The sequence below is a fragment of the Felis catus genome, chromosome B1 (assembly GCF_018350175.1).
Source record: "Felis catus isolate Fca126 chromosome B1, F.catus_Fca126_mat1.0, whole genome shotgun sequence".
In the NCBI taxonomy this organism is placed as follows: domain Eukaryota; kingdom Metazoa; phylum Chordata; class Mammalia; order Carnivora; family Felidae; genus Felis; species Felis catus.
This window is the reverse complement of record NC_058371.1, coordinates 172,725,412-172,742,089: the sequence shown is the minus strand read 5'-3', so window position 1 is coordinate 172,742,089 and position 16,678 is coordinate 172,725,412. Positions and strand designations below refer to the sequence as shown.

The 16,678-nt window shown below is 40.6% G+C and overlaps 1 protein-coding gene across 4 annotated transcripts in view; it reads left to right on the top strand.

The window, feature by feature from the left end:
- Positions 1 to 16,678, top strand: part of FAM114A1 (family with sequence similarity 114 member A1) — a 69,557-nt gene that overhangs the window by 12,775 nt on the left and 40,104 nt on the right. For all 4 annotated transcript variants that reach the window (XM_023253196.2, XM_019829634.2, XM_003985439.4 and 1 more), the window contains exon 3: positions 9,268 to 9,355. In XM_023253196.2, the coding sequence (XP_023108964.2) occupies positions 9,268 to 9,355 (88 nt within the window). The remainder of the gene's footprint in view (positions 1 to 9,267; positions 9,356 to 16,678) is intronic.

The window sequence follows — 16,678 nt, the reverse complement described above, 5'->3', positions numbered from 1 at the left end:
TATACCTATATATACCCATATGCCTGACTCTGGAGACTGTTTGCCCTGCACGCTTTCTATTGTGGGAAACATTGGTTCTCAATTTTTATTATAAAAGCAACTGTTAATAAGTATCTTTGTACATTAAGAAAACCATATTTTCTGCACCATTATGACCTGATCTGACCTAAAGAAACTATACTAGCTCCACTAATTCAAAGTATATATGTTCCTAATGGATAGATTATACATTCCAATTTCAGACTTCTAATAATGATAACAAGACTGCTAATAAAACTAGTACAAAAAAAAAGTCAGTATGCCCCTACCTATCCCCCTTCTTAATTTTTTGAGCACACTGCTTTTGAAAGCACTTTGCAAACCTCCTTCATGCCACAGGGTTAGAGCCAATTAGTAGACAGGTATTGCCCTCCTTTCCCTACACGACACTGATAGTTTTCAAGGACTTGGAAAGAGCATTTCTTCATAATGAAGCATCACAAAAGTATCTGGATGGAAGTGCAAATATTGGCCGGCCAGGTTGGGCCTGTGGCTCTGGGTGTATGTGTTTGGCATTGCACCAGAAGCTCAGTGAAACCAAGATGTGGGAGGAATGCCCATCAGTGTGTTTGTTCTAAGAAGGTAGAAAGCCGATATGGCTGGTGGGAGGGCCGTGAGGAAAGAGGGTATTTCTTCCACCAAAGTCATATATAAACCCCAGGTCATATATAAACCCTTCTAAGTAGGTGCAAATTTAGTCTCTTTCTAAGGATTACCCAGAGAGGGGGTGGGTGGTTCAACTATCTCTCTTGGTAACCTATCCTTTTAAATTAAAATTGGAAGTCACTTTTGTGTCTTGTCTTCAAGCATTGTTCATTTGCTGTTTTATTGCCCTTGTTGGATACTTATTAAAAGAAATCCTTAGCAATGATGAAAACAACTATTTTTCTGTTGATCCAGAAGAGAATTAATTTTACAGAAAATCTTGAATCGAAAGTTCATTTACAAGTTGTCTGTTTGATCTTGAACACAGGTCCCTTGAGGAATGGCGGGTCCAGTAGGAAAACACCCAAGAAAAAAGCTGACTTGATCCCAGGCATATCTGAGCCTAAAAGAATCTCATTATCCCTTTAAACAGCTTCTATGGGAAAATAACACTTTTAACAGAAGAAAAAAAAAAAAACAACCTGGCAGAATAGCCTTTGAGAATGTATAAACCAGTATCTTCTAGGACACACTGGATTTTGCAAAAATATGCTCAGATGTGTATATATTTTTTTCTTTAAGTGACTTGTATCTGCATAGTTATTTTGGGTCTGAGTCCCCTTAAAGTCCCCATTATTAGCTTCACCTTTGCCTGAGTCAGTCCAGTGGCTGTAACCCGGCAGGTAGGGTGGTGTGACCAGGAGGGACAAAGAGAAGAGGAAGAAGCCAGTGGTTCTGCCAGCTGCTTAGATGGCACCTCTGCTTTGAAGGACCACACCACTGACAGGTTATGTACTCAGAAAAGACATCTCTGTCTTTGATGCTACTTCTTTTTCTCATCCATTCTGATGTACAGACTAGAGGTCACTGAGTTGAGACTTCCTGCGGGATCTACTCTACAACATCTATGAGTGTTGACCCCCAGACTTACTTGAACGTTGGAGATTAGACTAGACTCTCTAAGCCCTCGGGGCGCCTGGGTGGCGCAGTCGGCTAAGCGTCCGACTTCAGCCAGGTCACGATCTCGCGGTCCGTGAGTTCGAGCCCCGCGTCAGGCTCTGGGCTGATGGCTCGGAGCCTGGAGCCTGCTTCCGATTCTGTGTCTCCCTGTCTCTCTGCCCCTCCCCCGTTCATGCTCTGTCTCTCTCTGTCCCAAAATAAATAAAAACGTTGGAAAAAAAAAATTAAAAAAAAAAAAAACAGTATGCTTAAAAAAAAAAAAAAATAGACTCTCTAAGGCCTCTACCAGCCCCATGACACCACGTGTTGTGCCTAGGAATCTGAGTGGTGCAACTATCTTCAGGATGCCTACAGTCTAGTTGGAGAAAGGAGTGTTGTATAAAAGTAATTATGGCATGTCTTATAGTACTAGATAGGACAGACACAAGGGAAGCCTTAGATGGGGCACTTAAATCGGTCTTTAGGAGGTGGGGATGTCTTCAGCCTCAATTTAGAGATGTTTTTCTTAAGTGCTAGTCAGGAGTGACATTTATTTCCAGAGATTTTCTGGGAAGTTATTAGATACTGGCCCATCAGCTCCTGTAAGATCCAATCTAGACCAAATTTCCCTAAGTTCTTGACACCAAGAAATGTTACACAGAGTGGGGAAAAAAGTCATCTCTACTGTTCAACGCCAATACATAAGGCCAATTATGAAAGTAAAGAATTCTAATGTTACCACTAAAGGTACTCGCAAAGGAAAACATAGACAACCACTGGTTAGTTCTCTCCCTAGGAAAGGAAAGACAGAATAGATTTCGAGCCATAAAATTGCTGTCAAGGGAAACAAAGAAGAGAAAACATAGACCAAGACTCACAGATGGCAGATTTTTGCCACTTAAATAAGTAGAGTTTGCTTCTGTTTTTGTTGTTGTTGTCGTTGTTGTTTTCTTGTTTTGTTTTTGAGTATTTCCTCCTTGAAGACTACTCTACCTGATGGCACTCAGTTTTTGGCTTTGGTGGATGCTGGTGCCATTTGGCCGTAGAGGGCAGTACCTCCTAAATCTGGTGGTATATTGGAATAACCTGGGGAGCTTGTTAAAAATTCAGATTCCCTGGCTCTGCACTGAGATTCTTATTCAAAAGATCACAGTAGAAGCTAAGGCTGTATTTTAGAAATGTTTTTTATTTGTTTGAGAAAGAAAAGGAGGAGCGGAGAGAGAATCCCAAGCAGACTCTGCACTGTCAGCACAGAGCCCCACACAGGGCTCAATTCCATGACTCTGGGATTATGACCTGAGCTGAAACCAAGAATCAGATGCTTAACTGAGCCACCCAGGCTCCCCAAGACTCTGTATTTTTAATGTTCCTCCAAATGATACTCTTGCAGTCTGTAGACCAGTGTTTGGGAACCACTAATACTAGGACATGGAAACAGCTAGTTGAAGAATCGGGTGAGATTGAGAAGATGGTGAGTTCAGTAGTGAACATGCCATGGGACATCCAAGTGAAGGTATTGTGTGGGCAGTTGGTTATAACAGCCTGGAGCCTGGGAGAGAAATTTAGAAGCCATTAATATTTGGATGTTATTTAAGAAATGGGAGTGGGTGAGATTGTCTAAGTGGTATATGTAAATAAAGAAACACAGAGGCCAAGGACTTGGCCCTGGAAGTTTCCTGCCCCTGAGCCAACTTGGCTCTTAGATTCTTTTTGATATGTTATGGTAGCCAGTAAAGTAGTTGAGACAGCGAGAGTTACCTCTTGTCTTCACGATCTTACCATCACATTCTATAAGGGAAATCAATCACAGATCTCATTGTACCACACTGACATTTTAAAATTGAACATTAATTAATAAGAAAATTAAAAACAGATCATGAGAACTGTTTTCATGTAGACTTGAGAATGTCCCATCATTCTGTCCTTTCATGTGCTTTGACCACCACCCTGAATGAGTTTCACTTAAGACAAATACCTAGAATTCTAGAGGCAGGGTTTTCTTCCCTTAGAGCTGGAATCAAAAAAATAGAATTCCCTGATGTTCAGAGTTGGCTAAAACACCATTTAGCACAGGGCAAAAACCTTTCTTATGTGCTATTAATAAAAAGAGAGGCTCTAAAATAAATGTAACCATTTGTAAACCTTGAATACCTTTAATATCACCATGTAGAACCCCTTTCAGATATTCAGAATGCTATTTAATAGTTCATCAGTTAAAACCCACTTCTGCAATTCAGTATGCTAATTAGCAAAGCATCAGCTGTTAATAAAGACACAGATAATGGAAATGCTCATTATATATGTCTCTGGAGTATGGCTTTCATGATTAGGATGCCAGCTGACCACCCTGAACTCCAGCATATTTTATTAGGATGCGGGAAGCACTTGGATTGTAACTTAATTAAGGCATTCCCCCTAATATCACAATATGCATTTGGCGACTTTCTAACATAAACTGAAATCATAAAAGATGGACCAAAAAAAGTAAGAGTCAGAAGATAGGGCATGGAAGCCATGAGTATAGAGCATTTTAAGAAGGTCAAAGTAGTTAAGCTTCAGATGCTAGTGAAAGGTCAAGAAATAAAATGACTGCAATGACTCCATGACTTTGGCCACAAGAAAGCCATTGTGGCATTGATGAGAATGGTTTCATGAAGCATGGTGGCTGTGGGAGAATACTGTGGCAGGTGGAGTAATGGAGGGGGGTAGATACAGCAGGTAGGCACTTTTTGTAAGAAGTGAAGAAGCAAGATGTGGGGCGGAAACCAGATAAGTTTGAGAGAAACTTTCTGCCCTTGTGATTTTCATTTTTAGGTTTGGAGACAGAGGAAGCACGTACATGGTTAAATACGGGAAGTAGCGGTAGAGAAAGGTTGAAAAGCCAGGAGAGAAGGGAAGACCAACCTATCCAGGCCCAGCGGTGTTCATGTGGAGGTGATAATTTTAACTGAGAAGACATCACTTCCATAATGCTAGATGGGAAGGAAGTAATTGTGAGTGGGGGGTGCAGTTAGGTCGAATTTGTATTTAGATGGGTATTTCGTGTAGGCCGGTGTGTATTTTGTGCATAAAAAGGACTACTCAGGCTTTTAATTTAGTTTTAAACAATTAGTGTTCAATGTATTAAGGTTATAAATTAAAAAATGCAATTCTTCCTAGACTTTGTGTTCATCTCACGAATCTTTTTCTATTTGGAAGTCTAGCAATATAGAACACTTTCAAGGGACTTTTGATGAATGGTTGGTCCTTTTTACCAACTTAAATATGTTCAAATATTTTTAAATTGTGTCTATACGAATTTAATGTATTCTGTTTTCTGTTTAAGTACCTCATTTATCTACTCAAACAAAACCTTGCTGAGTGCATAGGAAGTGCCATAAATCTATTAAATAATGGGTTGGACCTAAAGACCTGTTAGATGCCAAGACTATGCATAAACTTAGGAAGATTTCAACTTAAAATCATAAGTCTAATCATTCAATTATTCATTTTAAATTGTCTTTTTAAAGTTTCACTCTAATTTTTAAACAATTGTGCAGAAAAGACCAAATATGCATAGAAATATTAATAGCATGACTTTGATGCTTTAAACCTTTCTATATTTAATTTTAAACATTCTCAGAGTTGAATGATGCATAGTCACCAAGGAAAAAAAATTACCTGGAAATAACTGAGGCCATTTTTAAGCAAATATTTTGACAGAACTTCAGGCATCCAGAGCAATTTACATCTTCGCTGAATGTCACACTGAGCCCCTTTTTAGAGCAGCTATGTCATGAGTAACAAAACTTAAAAAGAGTTTCGGGGCGCCTGGGTGGCACAGTCGGTTAAGCATCCGACTTCAACCAGGTCACGATCTCCCGGTCCGGGAGTTCGAGCCCCGCGTCAGGCTCTGGGCTGATGGCTCAGAGCCTGGAGCCTGTTTCCGATTCTGTGTCTCCCTCTCTCTCTGCCCCTACCCCGTTCACGCTCTGTCTCTCTCTGTCCCAAAAATAAATAAAAACGTTGAAAAAAAAATAAATTTAAAACTTAAAAAGAGTTTGGTCTCACAGATGCAAGCTGTGTGTAGTACCTAATTCTTGATTTACTTAAGACATAGGATAACCAGGTACCTATGTTACTATCTAATTGTTAAAGTCCTTTGAATTCAATGGAATTCTAATATTTGTACATTTTTTCTAATGATACATGTAAATTTGATAGCGTTAAATAAATTAATGTATTTTTTACTTAATGATAAGGACCTTTAAATGGAACACCAGATTTGTAAATATCTTTTCTACTTAAAGAACTTTGAACGTGATGGAATCCTGCATTCTTTGTATTCTTAGGACCACACAACAGCTGTGGATGTTTAAATGATCTCCAGTTGAGGGGTGCCTGGGTGGCTCAGTCGGTTGAGCGTCTGACTTCAGCTCAGGTCATGGTCTCACGGTTCGTGGGTTCGAGCCCCGCGTCGGGCTCTGTGCTGACAGCTCAGAGCCTGGATCCTGCTTTGGATTCTGTGTCTCCCCTCTCTCTGTGCCCCTCCCCTGCTCATGCTCTGTCTCTCTCTGTCTCTCAAAAGTGAATAAAGATTAAAAAAAAAATTTTTTTTAATGATCTCCAGTTGAGTTTTGGGTATCCCTCTTGATCAAGCCAAGTCTGATTTTGCTCTCGAAATGAAGTCATAATGTTCTGAGAGTTTATGAGCAGGAACAGGAAGTTAAGAGAGTTTCCATCTGGTGGCTTCTGTGTTCTCTGTGAATTAGGATGTGAAGCTGACTGTTTGTTTGCTTTAAGTTTATTTATTTATTTTGAGAGAGAGAAAGAGAGAGAGAGAGAGAGAGAGAGAGAGAGAGAGAGAGAACAAGTGTGGGAGAGGGGCAGAGAGAGAGAGAGGGAACGAGAAATCCCAAGCAAGCTTCATACTGTCAGAGTGGAGCCTGACATGGAGCTCGACCTTGAGATCATGACTTGAACTGAAACCAAGAGTTGGACTTAACCAACTGAGCAACCAGGCACCCCAAAGCTGTTTGTTAAAGGAGGTGAGGGTTACATGGGGTGAAGGTGAGAAAAAAGTTTTAAAATAACCATATTTGTTTAATGAAAGATCTGAGTAGATCCATGCCCCCTACTTTATAGACTCATAAGCCATTTAAAGCAGAGACAATACTCAAGATGAGAATTCATGTTGAACATTTAGTTTATATGGTTTTTATATCAAATGTGCACATTTAGTCATTTGAGTATTTGCCATTGATAACAAATTTTCTTTGCAGCTGATCACGAGGTAACAGCTCAATGTCAAAGGAGCTTTATTAATAAAGCAATTGAAGCATTTATACTGCAAAATATTCTAGACTCATTTAACATTTATTTTCATTTGCTAGTCAATTACCAGCTGTCAGAGCATATTAAGTATTATAAATTTGAGTCAAAAGCTGTCACCCCTAAGTGTATTAACTCTCCCTAATCACATAGGTAGTGATTTGTCCTGTAAAAGAATGATATTAATCACCAACTTACATCTGTCTTCATGATGGTATAAAATTGCCACTGGCTTCCATTGCAAAAGTGAAGTAAATCAATGTAGACACCAAAAATGAAAGCAGACAGTCATGAATCATGAGTATTTCCATTCATGTTAACAAGCTCCTCATTGTTTCCAGGCAGAAATAAATGTCAGCCAACTTTCAAAGCTTTTTCGCTCCTTAGTGTTAAAAATGTAGATGATGATGATCACTAGTTAACATTGATGGAGTTTTTATTATGTGCCAGGCATTATGCTCAAAGTTTTATATGAATTATTTCTTTTAACATTGACAATAATCCTGTGAGCTTATTGGCTCTTATATTTATGGTTCTTACACTACCATACCTTTCATTTCATAATGAATAAATGATAGCTTGAAAGACTTGAATAACTTGCCCAAAATGGGAGAGCCTGGAGTCAAACCCAAGCAGTTTAATTCCATAACCTCTCCTCTTGACCAGTATTCTACAGTGATGGATGGTGTTTGATATTTACTAGGTGAATTGGTTAAGAATGCATTTGGGTACAAATAACTAAAATCCAACATATAGTAGCTTACCAAATAGCAACTTATTTTTTCTGGCTTAACAAAAAGAATGAAGACAGGCAGCTACTCATATTGGTTTAGTAGCTCAGCAACGCCAGGACCAGTGACTCTGTGATTCCCTGAACTTTCTCTCATGGCAGCAAAAATGGCTGCTTCAGTGTCAAGTACCACGTTTCTATGCAGGGCAGGAAAAAAAGGATGACAGTAAGAGTTGGCACCAGCCATAACTGTGTAGTTTGTCATGAAAGCAAAAGCTTTCCCGTTTATATCTCATTGGCTAAAACTGTTTGACATGCCCACCCTCATCTGCAAAGGTAGAGGGCAGCAGGGAGAAGGCGGAGGCGGAGGCTGATGGACCAGCCTTGGGTCCAAAGTTCTAGGCTCTACAACCTCCGTAGGAATATTTCACTGAACTTTCTCTTTTTTTGGAGTAAAGAGCTGTGATTCTCTAACACCTCATGTACTACTCCGAATGTATTCTTGCCTCATTTTCTAGAATGTATTCCTAAATCATAAGGGAAAGCTGCAGTTCCACTAATTGAGTCAGGGCTCATTGGTTACAAACAACAAAAACTATTACACACTGAGGAAAATGGGTGAATTTCAGTCATTTATTCAACAAATAAATGTATTAAGTACTCATTGTATGCCATGTACTCTTCCAGGCCCTGGGGATATACCAGTGAACAAAACATTTAAAAAAGAAAGAGACGGACAGACTTACTGACTATGCAGGAACCTCATGGAACCCAAAGATAGCAATGCGGTAGGACCTTGAAGAGGGACAGGAACCAGGGGCTGAGAAGCTGTCAGGAATTCAACAGCTCTCCGCATGTCTCCTTCATCTGCTCACTCTGATTTCTCTTAATCTGTAGTCACCATGATGGATAGAATATGGTCCCCTACACGGCCTGATTTTTCATCTTCTATTCAAGCAGCCAGCTCAAGCTGAACCAGAGTCCCTCAATCTCAATCCAAATACTTAGGCAGAAGAAGTTGAATCCACAGAGCCCGGGGACAGTGAGAGATATAGTTACAGTGGTCACTGTGAGTGGAGTGGACACCTTGAACAGCATCTACCTCAAAAGGCTACCTGTTGCTGCTGCCCATCCCCCAGCTTATTGGTGCTCTTCTAGACACTTTGCCCGTCATCCCTCAGAACTCCCTCCTCTCGCCCTAGAGGTTAGTTGCCTCTAACCTGGAAGAGGATACTTGCTTACCTATGTTAAAGTTGCCCAAGTTTTAAACTTTTTCAAATCACTTTGCACCCTAATATAGTAAATGTTTTCCCCCTCACAGGCCTCGTCCCTATCTTCCAGATAATGGGATATTTGGGTCTTTGTTAACATCAAACTTACTTCAAGCAGAGCCCTCAGAAGCCAACACCACTACTAATCAATTTTGTTCCAAAGTATGCATTGAAATGTGGGTCGGTGTATTCTGTTACGGCCCTTATAAATGCGAAGCCAGGGAGATATGGTTATTTTTTTTTTAACTTTCTTTTTGTTTCAAACCAATGGGTGTTTTTTCACTCATGCGTGTACTGAATTGCTAACCTTGGGGCTAATTTGTTTTTCTACAGGCTGTGGATTCCCCATCACATGGAGGGGGATGGGCAGGCTGGGGCTCCTGGGGCAAATCTCTGCTCTCATCAGCATCTGCCACAGTAGGTAAGAATTATATGTTGCATTTGAATGGATAAAGTTCAGAAGCCTAATAATAGCATTTGACATTTTGATCATACCATGTACTGATAGACGTTAACATTAGCCCATGAGATAATAAGAGCAAATCATTTTTAGTGCTTGCAGCTCTAAGTACTTCATGTATATTGATACATTTTTTCCTCAGAATAACCCTACAAAAGAGGTATTTTGGGGGGGCGTCTGGGTGGCTTAGTCGGTTATGTGTCCAACTTCGTCTCAGGTCATGATCTCACGGGTCGTTTGTTCCACCCCAATGTCAGGCTCTGTGCTGTCAGCACAGAGCCTGGAGCCTGCTTCGGATTCTATGTCTCCCTCTCTCTCTGCCCCTTCCCCACTTGCACTCTGTCTCAGTCTCTCTCTCTCTCAAAAATAAATAACCACTTAAAAAATAAAATAAAATCTTAAAAAAAAAAAAAAAACAAAGTCAAAAGTAGCTGGGCTGAGATTTGAACCTAGTAGTATAGATTTAACCACTATATTATATTGCCCCTTAAAATGTAAGATTTGAGCTCTTATAATATATTCTTAAAGTTTTGTCCTTATCATCCCACCAGAATGTTTTAAAATATACAACTAACCTACTCTGTGAAAAGATTTGGGGTATTTCAATAAAATATGCAGGTATGAAGGATAGAGTAAATATTCCAAGGCTGATAGAGTTAACTGTAATTGAGCATTGACCTTGACTCTGAGCTTCTTGGCTGCCAGTAGATTATCAATATTTCATTGAATGATAAACCAAAACTTAGTTTATCTAGATAAATTTATTTTCTGGTGTTAAATTTTTGAAGACATTTCTTGTATCAGCTCTGTGTGTACAAAGAGAAAATATAATGGACAGTGTCTCATCAGCATAGGTTTGGCAAGTATTCTTCGTGTGACCAATTCTTTTTTTTTAATTTTTTCTTTTAGATTTATTTATTTTTGAGAAACAGAGTGAGACAAAGGGTGAGCGGGGGAGGGGCAGAGAGAGAAGGAGACACAGAATCTGAAGCAGGCTTCAGGCTCTGAGCAGCACAGAGCCTGATGTGGGGCCCAAGCCCATGAACTGTGAGATCATGACCTGAGCTGAAGTCAGACGCTCAACCGACTGAGCCACCCAGATGCCCCTTGTGTGACCAGTTCTTATGTGCATCTTTCAAGAAAACGGAAGGAATAACAGCAACATGTCTAAGATAATTTAGCAAAGGCATTTCATCTTGAAGGTGGAGCAAATGAGGAGCAGGACAGGGAAGCAGCAGGTAATGTGGCTTTCAGATCATCTAAGTCAAGTGTTCTCAAGGTGTACTCCATGGCTGTAAGGATCTTGTAATGGGCCATAAATTGGTCCAATTCACTGGATAGGAGGGATAGGAAGGTCGAAGGTCTTTTGCCCCACTCTGATGGCCCATGGTCACAGTTTAAGGGCCAGCTGTCCAATTTGATAGAATTTAGACTGTCTGGAAGAATTAGATAGACTTCATTCCTCTCTTTCCGTGTCTGGAATATCAGGGAACTCTGGCAAGAAGGAGATGGTGGTCAAATAAATGTTGGCCTTTGGGGAGGGCCCGGAGAGCAGATTTTTTTCTGTTGCTGATTTAAGGGGCCAGGTATGCTGTGGATTCTACATACGCAGATGGAAAAATCAACCGAGTTGAAGTAGAGGAACCTGTTTGGTTTTCCAAACAGGAAAGAGTCTCTTCAAGAGAGTGAAGACAGGTACCTGCAGCCATCTTGCTTCCTAGGGAAAACATTTGAGCTTTTAGTGGCTCTCAGATGGATCTTGCCACTGACAATATGTAGGAATGACATGCTTTCTGACCCCAAAACTAAAAATGTGGAGTCCAGAAGTTTTTGACATTTGTTAAATCGTGGAACAGTAAATAATACGGTTTCCAAATTACACAGCTCTCCTCATGGTTTATGTCATAAAACATTACAGTCTCCTGGATGCTTCCAATAGTGGTAATGGTGTCCACATCTGCCCTGGCTTATAATGAATTTGGTGCTTTGAAAAGTTCTATTATAGACAAAGGATTTGCTTTCTTGTTAAAAATATAAATATAAGTTCCTTCCACAATAAACACTGAAATCAACTGCCCTGTGGGGAGCAGTTCAGGTGTTTTTTGTACACTTACAAGTGCACCTACCTGAATCTGCTCTGCCCCCAGTTCAGTCTGTCATTGTTTCTCACCAATCAGTGGCTACACCTGATCATTTGACTTTGTGCTTCACTGGATCCATATGAAGTTTTCTATCCAACCGCCAGCCTGTTAAACTTACTACTCCGTTATCTTCTTAGGTGTCCTGTCGTAATCTGACCTTTGCACATATATAGCCTAGCGCAGCTGTGGTCCAGTGGACTATGTTCCAAGGCCTCTGGGATTTGTTGCCCAGTTCATATGTAACCAGTAGACGATGCTGGCTTTACTGCTTAAAAATCAGGATGTGATTCTTGTGGCAGGTCCCACCCCATACTGGTGGGCACTCATCTTTTAATTTGACCTGAAGTCAGTGTGTTAATCTATAACCTATGCTTGTATTTGGTGTTACTCTTGAAGTTTCCCTGTGTCTAAGGCACCACGAAGATGATAGATGTTGGATCTTGTTAATGTTACAACCACTTTAAATTTCTGGTGGTTCTCACCTGGCTTTGTACACTGATTGAAAAAAGCCTAGAGGCGCCTGGGTGGCTCAGTAGGTTAAGCATCCGACTTCGGCTCAGGTCATGATCTCACGGTCGTAAATTCAAGCCCCACGTCGGCCTCCATGCTGACAGCTCAGAGCCTGGAGCCTGCTTCGGATTCTGTGTCTCTGCTCTCTCTGCCCCTCCCCTGCACTTGCTCTGTCTCCGTCTCTCTCTCTCTCTCTCAGAAATAAACATTAAAAAATTAAAAAAAAATAAAAGAAAGCCTAGAGATATAACTGCTGTGGACCAGCAGGATCGCTGTGCCAGTCACTGTGGCCACTTTCTCTTTTATGGTTAGTGGAGATATGGTTCATCTGAGATTGGCATTTGCACATTGCCCCATAAAATAGCGGAATGAAGTTCCGTATAACCTCTTATATTCGTTTCTATTGCTGTATAGCAACTTACCACAAATTTAGAGGCTTAAAACAATGTATCTTAATTATCTCGGTTTCCGTGGGTCAGGAGTTCAGGTCGGGGATACCTGGGTTCTCTGCTCAGTGACTTTACCAGGCTGAAATCAGCTGTGCCAGCTAGCTGCATTCTCATTTGATAGTCAGGGTCGTCTTGCAAGGTTGTTCAAGTTGTGGGCAAAATTCAATTCCTTGAGGTTGTAGGGCTGACACCCCCATTTTCTTGCTGGGGATTGGCCAGGGTCACTCTCAGCTCCTCCAGGCTGCCTTCAGGGTCTTCTTCAAAGCCAACAGGATAATCTAACCCACACTTCAAATCTCTCCCGTTAGGAAGGGCCTAGTCCCTTTTAAAGGCTCACCTGATAAATTCAGGCCCACCCAAGATGATCTACTTTGATACACTCAAATTCAACGGATTAAGGACCTTAATTATAACTGAAAAATCCCTTCACCTTTGCCATACAACTGTCACCTAACCACGGGAGTGAAAGCCCAACATTTTCACGATGACCCTGCTATGCTCAGAGGGGAGGGGATTACCCAGGGTGTGTACACCAGGGAGCAGAATCTTGCCCTTCCTACCCTACCCTACCACATTTCCCTTTTCTGTTTGAAATCCTCATCATTTACAACACTAAGTCCAGAAATTTTATATTTTTTGTGCCTCTAGCTACATGCTGGAATTGTTAGAAGCATTTAAATCTTGGCATTCTTCTCATTTGCAACCAACAATGGCCAAAAGGCACATGAGGGAGCTCAAGCAAATTTTGAAATGTTGATGCTTCTCCTTAGAATCCTATTAGATAAATTGGAACTATTTTTAGAAGAGTAGAGCCTAAACTGGTCCATCACCACTGGTCATCGCACCCCGAATAAATGCAATAGCAATACCACTGAATACCATCCCTAAGTTACTCCTAAGGCATATTTTGGAGATTTCTGGCCAAGATATGCTGTGACTCTGTGTAGTAATAGTACCTAAAATAATAGCAATACATACTTTAAAACTGGGTAAGTATCTCCATGGATGTGATAGAGAACTAAAACTTGTAGCATAAGGGGGTGGGGGTGGGGGGCTGAAGTTACGGGTTCCAAGGCTGGAGACAGGCAATGGTGGTAGTTGGGAGATTGACTCCCAAAAGATAATATGGATCACAAGCGTCCCACAAATGGAGAAGTGCCATAGCCTGGCTCACAACCTGAAACACAGGGTTGGAGTAGAGTTTAAAAAGTCCTGGGTGCCATCCTGGATTGTCGTCTATATTAAGCTGCTACTTAGGGAATGAGAGAAGCAAGTCAGGGACACCTTCTGTTATGTACGGCATAATATCCACCCAAGACTTTGTAGCACTAATAGTTTATTATCACAAGGAAAAGAGACATTGGAAAACAGAGCACTCCCAGCAGTAGATGAGCTCTTGAAGGTTTATAAATTTCCTGTGGAAAGTAAAGAAAGAAAATAATCACACATTCCATTGCAATTGACTCCCGCTCAGAACGCTCATGTTACCCCCAGGGTAATTCTGGTTGCAGACACAGAAGTGCAAAACACGTAGTTGGTAACAAAACACAGAGCTGTCAATTGAGCACTAGAAATAGAAGCCAATACTTCATACACTTGTTGAAAAACTGCAGTCACAGTAGTTGGAACTGTTCAGAGTTTGCAGGAGAGTACTTGGAGAATTGAAACATTGGAAGGTGGTTCTCTCTTAGAAAGGGCGCTGGACCAGGAATCATAAAGATCTGAGACCTGGTCCTGACTGTTACTAACTTGTGATCTCAGAGGACAGTCACTAACTACAACACCATGCACCTTATTTGGATTAGATTCCTTATTTGGAAAAGTATGGGTGGGGGGACTTAAGAAATTCTAAGATTCCTTCCACCTTCCAGAATATGATGATTCGTTAGTCTATGACTATATATAGAAGGAGAAAGATATTTATAACTCCTATGCTAAATGGGAAAACAAAAAATGATTCACGTTTTGCTACTTTGTATTTTCATATTTGGTCTTTTGCCTCACTACTTTGACCCCAAGGTTAAGGGAAAATGAGAAGAAATGGCCTCCCAATGCTTGATATAAAATCAAACAGTTCTCAGCCAACAATTATTTCTGGAGAGACTATAACTCTTACATTAGCTCCATCCTCAGCTACACTGTCATCATGTTCTAAGAAGACTTGATCACATGCCACCCGTGTCTTTGGACAAGTTCATAAAATGAAATTAAAATTGTTATCATTTGAGATCCAGGCCGAAGCCGGAATGAAAAAGGAAAATATAAAAAATAATGATTCTGATGATCATTTCAAAGCGATGCTGTGAGAACCAGATGTGATTTCCCGCCAGCATCTGAGAGGCCTGACTTTTCCTACACGATAGACTGGTAATCAAAATGAAAGTCAACAATGCTGAAACATATACAGATAGAGCGAGGTACAAATTGTAGAATACAGCAACTTGTTTCTAGATATTACAAAAGTCCTAAATGGTTTTTTTTTTAATTCTAGTTTTGACAGTTTTATAAGTCTAAACACCATACCTGAGGAGAGAGAGGTGTATCTGATGTGTATATTTTTACCTTTTCAAAATTACCATTGTTCCCCTTTCCCATCCTCTTCCAAGTTATACAGTTTTCCCCTTTTGCACATTTTAATGACACCCTTCCACCAGCACTGTCAGAAATAATGACAGCGTTTATTCCAGAGAATGGCAAACTTGTCAAAATGATACTACAGTGAGAACCCTTAACTGGGTAAATCACTATCGATATCACATGGATTCATTTCTGAAGGTGACGTCACTGATCGTGTGAAAATTCTCCAGGATCATTAATACAGACAATTATAGGATGATAGGTCAGTGCATAGAGTTTGTTCACAATCTATGAATAAGACCGAGGTGTTAATGAATGTCTGTTTAACTGCCAGGCACGTGCTATCGGTTCAGAGACATTTCTTGTCAATTTTGAACCTAAAAAGAAGTGAGTATCTGACTACGGAGTGGACACCAAGCCTTAGAAGGAAGGCTTTCCCAGAAGGAAGGTGGAATGGATCCTCTTTTTGCTGCACTGATGTTTGCTTTAGTTGAGCACAGCCAACATCATCTGTGTTTTTCCGAACAACTACTACTCACGACTTTTTATACTATCTTGAATTCCTTGATAGAAGTTGGAGATGCAGCCAATATTTTTAAACTGTTGTATTTCTCAGGGCACCTGGGTGGCTCAGGCGGTTAAGCATCCGACTTTAGCTTAGTTTAACTTTTGGTGAGTTGGAGCCCCGCGTGAGGCTCTGTGCTGACAGCACAGAGCCTGGACCTGCTTCAGATTCTGTGTCTCCTTCTCTCTGCCCTCTCTCATTTATATTCTATCTTTCTCTGTGTCTCAAAAATAAATAAATGAACAAACAAACATTGAAAAAAAATTTTTAACTGCTGTATTTCTCAAAAACTCGCCCAGAGTTTAAACTGATACAACTTTCAGAAGAGCAATTAGCATTATCCGTAAAATTTTAAATGCACATACCTTCTAGCCCAGTAGTTCTACTGCTGATCCTTTGAAAAAATTCATTAATATATAAAAAGATGTTCAATACAGAATTCACTCAGCAAATGCTTACTGTTCCAGACACTATTCTAAGCACTGGAGATAAGGCAGTGAGCACATGACACAAAGACCCTTGCCCTAGCAGGGCTTACATACGACTGGAAGGAGACAGACAATAGACAATATACATAATAAATAGGAAATTATATAGAGGGCTAGAAAGTGTAAGTCTCTGAGAAACATAAAGTGGAGTAGGGAGCACAGGTTAAGGTTTTAAAATGGTGGTGAGGGATAGGTCTCAGGGAGGTGATAACGGAGCAAAGACCTGAAGGAGGTGAGGGAGTTGGCCGGGCATATATGAAAAACTTAAAACACCTCAAGTATCCATCCACAGAGCATGTTAGCTATTTGGATGTAGTGCAATGTAGATGTTTGGAAGAATAATCTATGCAACCATTAAGCTTTTTTTAAGGCTTATTTATTTGTCTAGAGAGAGAGAGACAGAGCACAAGAGAGGGAGGAACAGAGAGAGAGGGAGACACAGAATCTGAAGCAGGCTCCAGGCTCGCAGCTGTCAGCACAGAGCCTGACATGGGGTTTGAATTCACGAACCGTGAGATCTTGACCTGAGCCAAAATCAAGAGTCAGACGCTTAC